Source organism: Glycine max, chromosome 15 (genome assembly GCF_000004515.6).
Source record: "Glycine max cultivar Williams 82 chromosome 15, Glycine_max_v4.0, whole genome shotgun sequence".
NCBI classification, from domain to species: Eukaryota; Viridiplantae; Streptophyta; class Magnoliopsida; order Fabales; family Fabaceae; genus Glycine; species Glycine max.
Window position 1 is genome coordinate 38,012,063 of NC_038251.2, and position 15,055 is coordinate 38,027,117.

Sequence of the window (15,055 nt, forward strand, 5' to 3'; positions counted from 1 at the left end):
TTAATCAATTTGGAGGTACTTCTTGTTACCATTCTGGAAGTATTTTCCGAGGCTTGGGGAGTATCTGGAATGACCTTAAGTAGACTACCAATCTTGTTAAGTAATTCACTATGGTTATCACCTACGCCCTCAATTAAGGATTTAGTTTTTCTAAGTTCCCTAATTTTTCGTTTAGCCTTCTCACTAACTTTGAAAGGTTTGAATAAAGGTTTTTCAATGGGGATACTTGGCGAAGCTTCTTCAATTGATTTTTGTTTAGGAACTACCTTAGTTTTCATGGTTTCTCCTAAAGCTTGTAAATATTTATTGGTATAATTTGCCTGTTCCATTAGGCTCTTGATGTCTTTAGAGGTTACTTCCTCGTTGACATCTTTTGTCTTGAATGGAATTGCCATGACAGGTTTATTGTTACTGTCTTTGATATTTGGTAGTTGACATTGTGTTGCGGGAGGTAATTCCGATTGGATTAACTCACCATCTTTAACTTGCCAATTTGTTATGACATTTGTTGTTGGATCACTTATGATGTCTTGTTTCCAAGGGTAATCTATATCATTTCTGATGGCATAAGCATGAAACCAATCAAAGAAAAGGACATTAATCTTGATTCTTTCGACAAATTCGTAGAACTTGTCTTGAATTTGTTTTTTGTTTGTACCCTTGTAAAGTTGGAAAAACCATCTCCTTTGAGGCTCATTCTCCGGAGAATAAAAATCTTTCCTAAGGGTTTCCTTATCAATGCTAAAGTTGTCAGCTAACATCATAAGGTTCCATAGAAGAGTATGTTGGGGATTGGATCGACTTTTGGTCGTCCTCTTGTTCTTGGTTGTATGTTGTTCTAGGTATGCTAGAAGTAGTGTCTATTCCTTGGAGGTTTACAGTAGGGAACTGGTTATGTGACTCAGATCTAGTTAGTCCTACTAGAATTGAACGGGTTCTAGTCGAAAAAGACCTTCTGGCTGACTCATATTCAGACCTAGAGGCTTTTATCCTTGATGAAAAAGAATTTCTCCTATTGAAGGTTATCTCTACCTTTCCGGAGTTATCTTGCTTGATATGCTCTATGGTTGGAGCGGGTCGGGGAATAGACGGTGTTGCCTTATCCATAACCCATCTTTCGGGAAGAGTTACCTCATCCCATTTTATTTTTCTCGGGAGAGAAACGTTAGCCTTTGTCATATCAGTGATAAACAAGGTTGTTTCTCCTTTTCGAGGTTTTAACAGGACTCTAGATGCACAAGTATTCATGACCTTGTACTGGATCCTATAAATTAAGGCTGCTGGGATTGACCCTTCTTTCATGTCAAGGCCATGAAAGTGGATGTTTAAGAACAGACAGTCAAGAATGTTTCTGTCCATCAGACTCACTGTTTTGTTTGGATAACAGTTAAAATATATTGGACCTTGTCCTAGGCTGGTTTCGACTGTTCCAATTAGGGAGTCTTCAAATTGATTATGCCTAATGTCTCTTAGACACATTAAAACTGCCGCATCTATGCCCATATCAATTAAGGGCTTGATGGCTACTTGTACACAACCGATGTGTAGATATTTATACTTACGGCTATGTTCATAAATTGAATTTTTTGAAAGTAAATGAAATTCTTCCCCTATATCTTGTCCTAGAGGAATATTGTTTTCGACTGTTTTGATTATGTAATCAAAGTTGTGTTTGTCTTTTATTGTTTCAGGAACGTATAGTTGATCCTGAGGGATTTCTGGAATGTTCCAGTCATCCATGTTTTGATTGATATCTTCGAATCGGACTTCCTCATCGAAGAGATTGTGTTTTGGGGCGACCTCTTGGGTCTAGATATCTTGATCATTTAATAAATTGGAATTTCTTGAAGAAGATGATGAGGAGGAGTTTGAGCAAAAAGAAATACGGAAAAAAGATCATAATGGTCTAGACATGATTATATATATATATATATATTCCAAAGCAATTTAGGTTAGAATAGATTGGAGCAGAATCATATTTTAAATCGAAATTGACAGGACATAAAAGAAGAAAAATCAATATAAAATGGTTTGACTTGTTACTGATAAAATCCAGCTTAATTGATATATAAACATGTTAACTCAGGTTCAATTCCTCGCATCGTGTATGCAAGCCGCAAAACTACGTTAGAAGAGGCAAGACTAATGTCTTTGATTACTAGGTGAAAGATACGCATATGATATATTAAATAATCGTATGGCCTTCTTTTTAAAAGCTGTAAACCGCAAATGCCTCCTTAGTTGTCAAGGAAGCTGAGTGTATAATTAAAATTTAAAAGCTATCCCAAGTCATATTACCAAGTGATAGTTATGATTCAGAAGAAAACCATGCACAATCATGTTAACTAACAACTGACAAATGTTACATGAGTTTTCGCACAAGTTTAATTTAGTCGGTATGTATTAGAATTTCAATGACATTCAGTTTATGAATTATTTGCAATGATATTCAGTATACGAATTGATCCACTTTCGTTATGTACAATTCAAACAGCAATTATTTGCAAATGAATGAGACATTTACTATGGAATGTAATACATGGGATTTGGAAGCTTGAAGGACCGAACAGATACTGAAGAACCTAATAAATCGCTCCACTGGTCACCAGAATTTCCAAGAATCCTGTATCCATCTTTCTCCATCTCACTCCTCTTCTCTGATTTGTAGAGTACAGCTCGTTTCCCTTGATCATCTGAGTTTCTGAACATTACAAAATAACAGATTCAGAAAAATTAGCATAAAATAAAAGTGACACAGCTTCAGAGTGCAAAATACAAGCATGATGATCCTAAAATTGTACATGATTACATGTACAAAGAAAACTTCTCAAAGTAGAAGCTTTCACCTTGCATATACAGCATAAAGGATACAGAGAAAGGAACAGTAAAGGCAGGAGGGTAAATTAACTTGGTAACTAAATAAGTCAAAATTAATGACTTAATATCAACCACAAAAAATGGGGCTACAACCAGGCATACTGTAATTAACTAGTGCCAAAAGATATGAAGAAGACTCCAGAATACAAGTGGACTATGATGTAGTTATTTCTGGTAATAAGTAGACAACTATCATTGCCTTGTGTACCCCTATAAACTGTCTACATTATATAGAATCATGATATAGAGTTTGGGACATCTAATCTCCCCTGCCAATTAATCCAATCCTATGATTAGGAAACATGACAAAATTAATTAAAATCTACTCATCTAACCTACTCTAAATTGAGATGCAAAATTGTACTATAAAGGGCTAAATTTCTGGTATCTTCACAATTCATCCATAAAAATTGAGTATTTCAGTCCACTTGAACAAAATTTCAGAACATTCATCGATCCATAAAAGATCTGATTAAAGGTCTATGCCAGCACAGAACAAACAGAAGAGGTTGTGGAACTCTGAAATTCTGGAAATGAATTGCTTAGAAAGAATCAATTATGAAAGGAAATAAGGAATGTAAATATTGTAGAGGGTGCTGTAGTGGAATGCGTTAAATTTATTCTTATTTTTTTCCTGTTTTTTCCCATTTCATAATAGCAAGTTAATTTATTAACAGCAACAGTGAAGCCTAATCCAAAAAATCTACATGAAGGCAAACCATACAGAATTTACAGACACAACAAAGAACATATATTAAAGGCATATGATTCAAATGAAAAGGAAAATATGACCCTATATCATGAATCGCTGAAGAGAAACATCTCAAAATAAGGGGAAAATACAAGACAAGACTGGCCACATTTGTACTCATTCCCTTGATAAGAAGTATATATGAATCAGTTTCATAACTTATAATGCTTTCCCATAGATAATATATGTATGTATTGTCAGCATCCCGGCCCAAAAATATGATATGGATTAGTTCTATCAGTGTACGAAAACACAAATTCGCAGACAACAATGAGATAATATGCCAAGGAGAGAAATTTGTTTTACTTAAAACAATCGAGAATGTATCATTAAATTAATTAATAAATTTTAACATTAGCTCTCCAAAGATATTAAGACAAATATATCATCATCTACCTAAAATATAATAACCATTCAATAGCTTTCTGAAATATCATCCAACAACAGCATCTAGTCATTCACAAAATATGCCAATATTGATGCTGACATGGTATTCACTTGGATTTTATATGGAGTACACATATGAACTAAAGAAACTAAAAGCAATGCATACTGTTAACTCTGTAGAAACACTAAGTGATTGAAACTAGGGAGAACCATAACAAGGAAGGAGCATGAAATCTTTCCAATTACTGTAGCATACAAAATAACAACACAAAAAGCCTTTTCCCAGTGGCATAGGTGTTCGGATCAGCTTCATGGACTAGACAACGTTATTGAGTTCTGTCAAACGCATCTCTAACAAGGGACTATATATGATTTGAAAATAAGTGTGCAGTGAGGTAATAGCTCCTAGATATAGCTCACAAATCTAGGTAGAAAGATAAGGGCTTAAAATTAACCCTTGGTGTTGGTATACTCCTATGGATATAAGGAAATCCTCTGTGACCTTAGCATGTGCAATCAGGATTCATTAAATTCCTCTATGGTAGAAGTTGTACATTAGCTGAGGTTGCTAATGAGCAAAAATCATTTTGTAAAACTATATTCTCTACACTAATCACCATTAACTAGGCTGCTTGAAATCTATATGAAATGCTCCATCTGACCTTGTCTAGAGCCATGCAATGCATTAAAATATCTGAAATCCATGCCTTTATTCTCATATTTGCTATTTATTTGTTTGTAGTTCTATTAATTGTACCATCCTGCTTTATTTTTCCTATACTTGATCTTCTCACTTGCAAACAACTAAACTAACTTAACTTGAACTAAAGGTAAGCTATCCCTACAAAAAGAAAATATCAACTCTTAGCGTAACTTTTCTAATGTTCTGAAACATTAGCGCCAAGATGATTTCAGGTAAGCAGATTCTGCTGTCCATCGAAAAAAGGAGGCTGGAATCAATGGGTTGTTTGCAAGATTCCTCCTAAAATAAACCAAGGCAGAGTTTATCCTTCTTCAATGTTCTGTTCTGGGTCATGAAACATTGTCTTTAATTTATCCATGGTATATTAATTTTTTATGATAGCATTAAGCATGCTAGGAGACAAAACAGTTGAACCATAAAGGAAATGGTACAATAATGTTATCATTTCAGGTTATTCTTAATGAAAACATGCCAAATCTTCGAGAGACTGGTACAATGCACAATGCATCTGAATGATATGGTGGTTTAAACACAAAATGACAAAATTTATCTAGATTACAAAAGCATTAAATTGTTCATGTAAAACAGAACTGGTTGCAGAACATACACATATATTCCAATCTTACAACATTTATTTAATATACAAACTTCATTTGCTATTCTAAAATTAGCAAATATGTTTTGGGAATTACCTTAGTATGAGCTGGTCCCATTCCTTAAACCCAGCATTGATCAAATTATCAACAGTGACACTCCTGTGCCTTTCACTCCGTCCTGTCAGTAGAATAACCTTGAATCCCAGATTCAAAACATCTTCATAGAGCTTTAAACTGGGTTCAATGGCTGGAGCTACACCCTTCTCCACCCAATTGTTAAACTTCTCGTGGTCAAAGACCTCAAGCCTACAAGCAAATGCAAACAAAGGTTCATGTTAGGAAGAAAGAAAAATAAGTCAAGTTAGCATGATAGATACAGAAGAATACTGTCTAGAGTCATTCATTCCTAGAGGAATATTCACAGGAAAGAATAAGAAAACATCAAAACCTGATTAACCCCTCCAAATGGTCACACTACAGAACTTTTGGCCTAAAAGCTATTTCGGTGTAAAAGTAAACTCAAATTCAAGCTCCAACATTATCCAAACAAAACTAGGGGCAATTAAGCATGAATTTGGGGTTATTTAACTCTTTTTTTTTTTTTAACCAAAGAGTACAAAACAGAGTTCTTAAATCCCACAAAAGCATAAAATTCCCAACTCCAAATAGGATTACAGTATCTTCAATCTCTCTTGATTGTTAAACAATAATTTATAACACTTCTTATGTCCTTTCCGAATTACCCTATTTTTCAGCTTTCAGATGAAAGCAAACTAAATTTCAGCCAACAAACTATCTTTACAACACCATTATAATTAAATGATAGGATTTTATATCTCTAAATTAATGTCTCTATCTTAAACCTTTGTTTGGTTGAGGGGGAAAAAACGAAATAAAAGAGAAAATTTTGAAATTTACATTAAAAAAATGAAAAAAAAAATGGGCTGAACAATAGAAAATGCATCATTGTTCATATTTTATCTCTGCTATTTTTTCCACCTTATTCAAATTCAAATTAACTTATATGCTTAACCTACAGGTAATCCTTCAAGCATTAAAAATATACGAAATAACCCCAGTATTGAAAAATTCTTTAAAATAGTCCCTCAACGTTAGTAAAACTGTATAAACATAAAAACTAATTAAGAAAGAGAATAATACTCGAGCTAATTAACATGATTTACTCTAACAACTCTACTTTAATTCATAATTTTCATCTCAATTCAATTTTATTTCATTTCTTTCCACTCTACCGAACGGACCCTAAAGGTTGTCAGTGGATTTTTTTCTCGGTGATTAGTTATCAGCATTGAATATTACGCACCAATGTCAGATGAATAGTCCCCAACAATGTCATCATGATCCAAAAAAGAGTAACAAAACAAAATACAATATTTTTTTTTTTGTGGGAATACCCGTATCCGTGTGCGGCATAATAGGGGAGATTGGAGAGGAGAGTCTCGTCGATGTCGAAAATCCACGCGTCCTTCCCGTCGCTGCCGAGAGGCACACTCCTCGCGAACTCCTCCGCCTCTTTGGAGACCATTTCGAGGTCGACCGCGTACCCCTTCCCGGTCATGTACTCCTTCACGTACTCCGTGCATTCCTCCGGAATCGTCCTCCACGCGCCCAGGTTGTTCGCCTCCCCCGCCACGCGCCACGCGCCGCACCGCAGCCCCGCCTCGAACTCCGGGTACTCCACGATCAGCGGCCGCGGGAACACGCGGTGGAAAGTGGGGCCTACGGAATTGGAATCGGAATCGGAATCGGAATCGGAGAAGGAAAACGAGATGAGGAGTGAAAAGAAGAAGAGGAAATGGAACAGAAAGGCAGAGGGAACCATGGTGTGACCAATGCAAGGGATGGAGGAATTGTTGGGTTGGGTTCCCCTCTTAGGAGAATCGAAAGAGGGGAAATGTAAAATGAGGAGAAAAGGAAACGAAGAGAGGGGAAATGCAAATTGTGGAGGAAAGGAAAAAGAAAGAAATGAACAAAAAGGAAATAGGAAATGAAATGTGTATATGCGTTTCTGTGTGGAACAGTAACCTATGGAGAGGAGAGAGTGGCGGGACTTAACGACGACGTAACGTGTGATAGAGGAGAACGCGGGTATGTTTTGTTTCACTTGGATTTTTCATAATCATATTAATATGAATGTTAATGAAATTAATTTTGATAAAATATTGATTGAAAGTGATAGAATTTGTGTTTTAAAAATATGTTGGTAGTAAAATTTAGTAAAAATTATATGATCTAAAACATTTAAAATTGATTCAATGGATTTTAGATCTAAATTCAATTCTTTAAAGTAGAATTAAATATGTGAATAAAATTATCTAAAATTAATTAACCATATTTTAACGTGATTTAGAAGAATCCTACACGAAAACTAATATGAACTTAATTTCAAATTGACAAAAATAAAATTAATCCAAAATGGATTCAAATTTAAAACAAAAATAGTTATTGCATTAAGAAAACATTATACTAAATCTTATTACTAAGTTATTTTTACTATAATAATGAAATATTTAAATATAAATTATATCACTTCAAATTTAATTATAATCAAAATAAGTTTTATTAAATTAATTTCATTCAAAATAATCTAATCACATGTTGGGTTTTGTATTGTTTTGTTCGGGGTTGAGAAGTGACGGAGTTTTGGAATATTCCGTCTTCAGCGTGGAATTGAATTGGGGAGTACGAAAACGTGGGGTTGGTTTGGTTGGACGGTGGACTAAGGAAGATACTGAAAAAAGGTAGGATGACGGTGACGCGCTTCTTTCTTCTCAGCCAATCAGGTTTTTCTCAAATATATTTCAACAGTTTTTTAATATTTAATTAGAATATATTTGGTGTAAAAGCTTTTCATGCTTTGTCATCATTTAATTATAGCGTGTCAAATATTTAATTTAATGGGTCTAATTTTGATACACTGTATTATTTAAAAATTTTAAAAATTTTTAAATATAATTTATACTAAAATAATATATATATATATATATATATATATATAGTAAATTTTTAGATCACATTTATCTTAAAATTTATATTAATAATAATAACTTTTAATTGATTTAAGATATAACTGTTTTATACTAATAATATATAAACATTAAATTTTTTATATTATGAGTGTCCTAATTAGCTTTTAATATTTTACAAGAAATTGTACTACACTCATAGTTGCTTCATTTTAATTTTTAAAGAGTTTAATATTTATAATTGGTGTAAAAAATAATTTTACACGGTAAACCAATTAAGATAATTATAATAAAAATTAATAAAAATTAATAAAATTATAATGTATGATTATATTATTTATGATTAATTAATAATGTAAAATTTTCTTTCATTATGAAAACATAATATTTTTTGTTAAAATGCAATTACCTTGAAAATTTGAGTTTGAATGGATGATTAAAATTTTGTGGCATAGAAAATTTTCTTTCTTCTCAACCAACGAGGCTGCTTTCTATTTAATGTATTATATTGAATAAAATTAGCTAAAAAAATTAATGAGTTAATGGAAAGTTAAAAACTTAATTGGTAATTAAAAATTGAAAAATTAATTTATTATATCATAAGTGTTTGTAAAACTTGATTGAAGTAAGTAAAAATTTAAAATAAAAAATAATAAATCATAATTTATTTAGAAAATATAAAAAATTTGATAAATATGTCAAAAATAAAAAGATAAAATTTTAAAAATTTAAAAATTAATATTTAAAAAATATTATTTCAAATAGTGTTTCAAAAAAATAATAAAAATTATTTAAAAAGTTTATTTATTAAATCATAAAAAATTAAGTAATAAAAAATTAAAAATTAATTGAAATATATTTTGTGAAACATATATTTTTATTTTTTAATATATAAATCAAATATATATTTTTATGCCAAAAGTTAAACTGTGTTGAGTATGATACAACTGACAAAGGACATGACATGTGGCACTCATGTTTTTATTTTAATTATCAGTTGTGGCACTCATGGTTTAATAGGCTTAGAAAGTACTTGTGAGTACCAACAATTTTAGACTTTAATTTTCATGTACCTATAAAAAATTATATTAAATATATATGACTATATGTAACTGAATGATAATGAATATATTTTAATTACATTTATACTTTAATAATTTTGTTAGGATTTAATTAGAATATATTTACAACAAAAGTTTTACGTGTTTGTTATTCAATAGCAGAGTATCATAATTTAAAGAACTTAATTTTGATACATTATCACTATAATTTTTTTTTTCATTGTCATGTCAAATAATTAAAAAATCATAAATATAATTTATAAATTAATTAATAAATATTATCCTACATAATTAATCCTATATATTATGTAATAAAAGCTCATAATGTGAATTCATTCTAATTAAATTATAGTTAAAAATTGTTCACAAGAAATTGTACTACCTTCGTTAGTTAGTTTTCTCAAATTATATGTTTTCAAAATGCAATTACATTGAAAATTAGACAACGAAGAATAGAGTGGTTAAGTTTGAATCGACACATTCGCTAGTCTTCACACACAAAAAAAAGGACACATTCGTTAGTTGTCTCAAAGTTTAATTTTTAAAAATGTAATTAAATTGAAAATTTCATAAAGAAGAATTGAGTGGATTGAATTTGAATACAGATTTTATTTTAGTATAATAGCTGGACAAACGGACAATAATGAATACAGAATTAACAGAAAAGTTTTTACCGAAAAATAAAATATTTAATACTATTTATATATTTTTATTTATTAATTTTGGTTCCACATTAATTTTAAATCTGAGATTTTGATTTTTTTATTTCTAAATGAAGACGTTTAGTTCTTATATTTTTTCAAATAAGTAATTTTAATTTTTTCAATATCAAACGTCCACTTTGTCACGTAAGCGTCATCCAAAATTATAATTTGACAAATTATTTTTTAATCTGACTTATTAATGAAACCGTTAAAATAAACAGTAGACTGTTAAAGAGTAATAGTCTAATAGACGTTCCAAATATTTTATTTGGATGAGTCGTGTACAACTGCGTGGGGCAAATTACTTCATACTATTTGATTTGTAAAAGGTAGTAGCAATTTTTTATTTTATTTTTTTGGTAACATGGGAGAAAAACGTGGTAGTAATTTAACGCAAGCTTGTCAAACGCATGATACTGTTTACGTTTTACAATGTACCGTGAACTTGAATGCAGCTCCTATGGATAAAATTGATTTTAAATTGAAGTGATTTTAGATAATTGATTTTGAAAGTAAAATTATTAAAATAGACCTTAAGTCTTTGAATACTTATTTGTTATTATAATTTACTATTTTTTGATATACATATAAATAAATTAAAATTAAATAGATATATAAACTCGTATTCATTGTAAAAAATTAAAATTAACATAAGTACACAAATGTATCTAAATTAAAAAGTACAAATAAGGAACATATATAAAGTCAATCAAATTCAATAATAAATATAATATTAGTTTTTTTTCTTGTACTGTATAATTTCATCTCGAATATAGTCTCGAACATGATCTATTTCTGGTGCAGAAATTATATTTAGAACTAAACTAGTCTTATTGTGATTATTATAATCTACATCAAGAAGTATGTCTTCTTCTTCATAGCGTATAAAATCAAAATCCATTTCAACATTCCTTATGATAAAATTATGCAGTCATTGTTGCACAAACTATTTGAACTTGTGTTTCAAATTTGTATTTAGGCATAAGACGTAAAATTGCAAACCTATTCTTCCACACACCAAAAGTTCTTTCTACTGTGCACCTTAGACTTGAGTGATAAAAATTGAAGACCTCATTATCATTTGCAAATCCAAATTTACGTCTAAAATCAAGGAGATGATAACGTTCACATCTGTAAGGACCAAGATACCGCATTGGTGTTGGGTAGCCAGCATCCACTAAATAATATTTACCTAATAAAACAATTAAAAAAGTGAATAAACATGATATTTTTATTCAAATTATAAATCATGTATATCTATATAAAAAAAACCTGGAGGAGGATGTGGAAAATTCAAGTTAGCATTTGTGAGAGCATGGTAAAAAACACAAGCATCGTGAGCAGTACCTTCCCATCCAGCTAATACAAAAGTGAAGTACATATTCCAATCACATACAACCTTTATATTTTGTGTTGGAATACTTTTTCTTCCAATAAACCTTGCTTGTTCAACAGGGCTAACTATAAATGAAATATCTATATCATCAATTGCTCCTATGCCATTTTTAAAAAAATGGTCAATATCGTTGATCACTTTTAATTTTGACCTCACAATCACGAAACATGGGATCTTGTGGTCTAATATATTTGAAGGACAATTTAAGGCAAGCAAGTAGGACTTCATGAATATGCCTACTTATAGTCTCTCCTAAGTGTTGAAATCGTTCTTGAAGCATTCTATTACCTAACCCATGGCCAACCATATTTAAGAAAATTGCAACCATTTCTTGAACCCTCATGCCCTTAGTTTCCTTTAAGCCTTGCTCAACTAATTCAGTGCAAAGTTTATGAAAAATAAATTTTTCCATGCGAAACATCTCATAACAATGAATTGGATGTCCTTGTAATATTTCATAAACCCATGTATGACCTGTATGTTCACTAGTTCTACGTGGCTCTTTACATATATGCATTATTACATAGTCACCAACCAATGCAGCCACATAAGAAGCATATTCCAAAATGTCATTGTCTTCATTGCTTTCAAGCTCAAATCGTTTAATCCAATTATTCATTTAACTGTTAACACCTGTCCAAATACATGACTTAATAATGATAACAAAGAAATAATATAACAATAGTGCATTTATACATATTATAATAATCCATTTAATTCATTACATAAATGAAAGAAGCCAATAATAGTCAAAAGCCCCTACTACATTACGTAAATGACAAAAGCAAATAACAACAAAATAATACATATAATAGTCAAAAGCACACACTAGCAGTCCAACTCCTATGACATAAACTAAAGTGACATATTCATGAATAAGGGATTTTTAACTACATCTTTAAGCCAATGTATCATTTTCTCATCTTCACCTCGCAAAGCAATGAACATCTCCCTTGCTGGCTTAAGTAACATCAAGTTACAACATTTGGTATGTAACTCAGTGTCATTTGCAACTTCAGGTAAGGTCTTAAGTTCTTTCACCACTTCATTAATAGATGCACTAATTACATCTTCTATACGTGACCTACATGTTTTTGCAATGTCACTAACTACCTCAGCTATCTTCGATGAGGCATTTAATTTCTTTTTACCAATCTTCTCAATACGATCAATTTGCTTGGCAATATCCATTTGCAATGTCTCCAAATTCATTTGTTGCTCCTACACTAACATCATCATTGTCTCCTGATCCTTCTTCCATATTTATGTTTATACCATCAAGACACAGGCGATACACATCGTTAACATCACCACCAAGTGTACTACTTGGCAATATCCCTGATGATGGTGCCCACATAAAATCTCCGATAACCACTACATCCTTAAAAAGTATAGTTAGTTGATGAGCAAATGAAAGTCCCTTGTACCTAAATTTTTCATATAAAGGATTTTCCTGCATGTTTACAACTCATCATATATAATAGTCACACTAAATATAAGCTTTTACCATATATTAAGTAAACTTAAATATGACATACCAGTTATTTGGTCTCCCACCATTCATTTGGTGCATCAATCGTGTTCTTGATATTGTCCCATCCTAAACCAGTTTCTTTTCCAAATAATTTGTACCATACACGCCAATCTTTTCTCAAGTTATCATACTTATTTTTTAATTGTGCCTTGTTATAAGTCCTTCCAATTCATTGGGTAAACTTGGATTGAATACCTTTCCACCCTACCTTAGTAAAGCTAGAACCAAGGCATTCCCCTTTAGTAATTTGCTCCAAACATGCTTCAATAAAAGCTTCATTTGCTTTTGGATCCCAAGTAGCTTTTTCTTTGTCAATATTTTGTGAAGGATTCACAACAGCTTTTCCTCTAATAGTACTCATAATCTAAATAAATTTTTATGAATAAATAAATATTAATTTATTAAAACAAAAGAAAAAAATAGTAAAGCGGTGTTTTTTATTTTATCATATATGTTACATACACACTTAATATCAACCAATACATTTTTATCCCTACTATACTCATCAAATATATCAAGAACAAGTCATAGAAACTATATAATAAAAGTAAAAATAAAATAAGAACAAATGAAAAAGTAAAACATATTATTTAAAAAAAATTATGATACGTTTGTTTTGGAAGTCCACTTTAAAAAATATGTTGTAAACGGTGATAAGAATAAGATAATAGTTCAATAAGAGATGTTAATATTCTAAAACATAAGCATAAATTTGAAACACAACTCTAATAAAGATAAAATAGTGCAAGAGGTTCTTAAAACATTTCTTTCAACACAACACAATAATAAAATGAAATAGTATTATTAACTTACCTTTGAGCTAAGAGAGTCAGGTACAATATCGACACACCACAAGATTTCAGCACAATATGCATACTATTGTTTCAATGGAGGTCCTATGAAGTGAAGATGGTAATATTCTTTCTTTAACCGAGAGAACAAGTAAATGTAATAATAAATTTTCAACTACCGAAATAAATGAAGTCTTAAGAAAATATGAATGCCCAACTACTGCAGTATAATATAGTCTGCCACAAAAAGTACAAGAGTATTATAAAGAAACATGTCAATAATAATATTTTATGATTTCTTGAATCAATTCACGTTGAATTGAAAGCTCCTCCTACTTGCTTCGAAGTCACCGTGGTTTTGAGGGCCGAATGTGAAATTATAAAATGGTATCCAAACATATTGTTATACAATCAAATGAAGTTTGACCAAAATCACCATGATTCACCGTGGTTACACCGCCAAAACAAACATGCTCGTAGTCATTGAAAAATAGAAATGCCAAGTTGTGCGAAGATAAAGAATCACAAGCTAAACAAATAGTTCACTTATCTACTCATTTCTTGGAGAACCGGACTACGGCAAGAAAGTTATCCAAGGTGACCAACCCAACCAGAGAGCCCAATGACAGTTCAGAGTGGGAGGCTTTTAAATTTAAAATTAATATTGCTTTCTTTCCTCCAAAAATACGAGTAATTTGGGTATTTGCATTAGAGACCAACATGGGAATTTCGTTATTACAAAAACAGGTTGGTCATCCCCTTGTGTTGATGTCTCTGAAGGTGAAGCAATGGGCATTAGGCCTGTTATTCACTGGGCCGAATCACTGGATATAGGATATTCTTCCTGCACCATTAATTTTTCTTCTACACCCAATATTGTATGTGAAATTCCAAATTTTTCATTCACTTAAAAGATGATATACAGTATGACACAATCCTACCCCCAAGGGCATTGGATAGAAGGCTCCAAGAAGATTGGACCAGAGATGCAAGAGAAGACCCTAAGGTTCTCATGAGCCTTAGGGTAGATTTTGGACTCATGGCTAAGTATGGGCCTACTTATCTTTGTACATATTAAATTAGGGTTTCATTATTTTTGGGCCTTGTATTTAGGGCTCCATAGTGTAGGGAGGGTACCCTAGTAATGTAAGACTTTTCAACCCTTGTATTTTAAGGCACTTAGACTAGTTTTTGTATTAGGGGTAGTTTTTGTAATTTCACATGCATTAAGTGCACTATTTGATGTGTGTGATGGGAGAGAAATTTAA

General features: G+C 31.3%; 1 protein-coding gene and 1 non-coding gene across 2 annotated transcripts; both read right to left on the minus strand.

Annotated features, from left to right (window-relative positions):
* Positions 1-2,425: 2,425 nt before the first annotated feature.
* On the minus strand, positions 2,426-7,293 carry LOC100802126 (acid phosphatase 1-like). Its single transcript, NM_001253125.1, has 3 exons — positions 6,730-7,293; positions 5,411-5,620; positions 2,426-2,701 (listed from the first exon to the last, which is right to left on the minus strand). Exons 1-3 carry the CDS (start codon positions 7,155-7,157, stop codon positions 2,524-2,526), a joined length of 816 nt encoding a protein of 271 aa, NP_001240054.1. The 5' UTR covers positions 7,158-7,293; the 3' UTR covers positions 2,426-2,523.
* Positions 7,294-12,630: 5,337 nt separating this feature from the next.
* Positions 12,631-13,357, minus strand: LOC102661888 (uncharacterized). The gene is made up of 2 exons (XR_005888606.1): positions 13,205-13,357; positions 12,631-12,915 (listed from the first exon to the last, which is right to left on the minus strand). It is a non-coding gene; the product is annotated as an uncharacterized protein (transcript).
* Positions 13,358-15,055: the final 1,698 nt, after the last annotated feature.

Excerpts from the sequence above, each read along its gene's own strand:
- LOC100802126 (NM_001253125.1), bottom strand. The coding sequence starts at position 7,157 with ATGGTTCCCTCTGCCTTTCTGTTCCATTTCCTCTTCTTCTTTTCACTC. Across the intron at positions 5,621-6,729 it reads TATGCCGCACACGGATACGG|GCTTGAGGTCTTTGACCACG; the intron begins GTATTCCCACAA and ends ATTTGCTTGTAG. Across the intron at positions 2,702-5,410 it reads TGGGACCAGCTCATACTAAG|AAACTCAGATGATCAAGGGA; the intron begins GTAATTCCCAAA and ends TGTAATGTTCAG.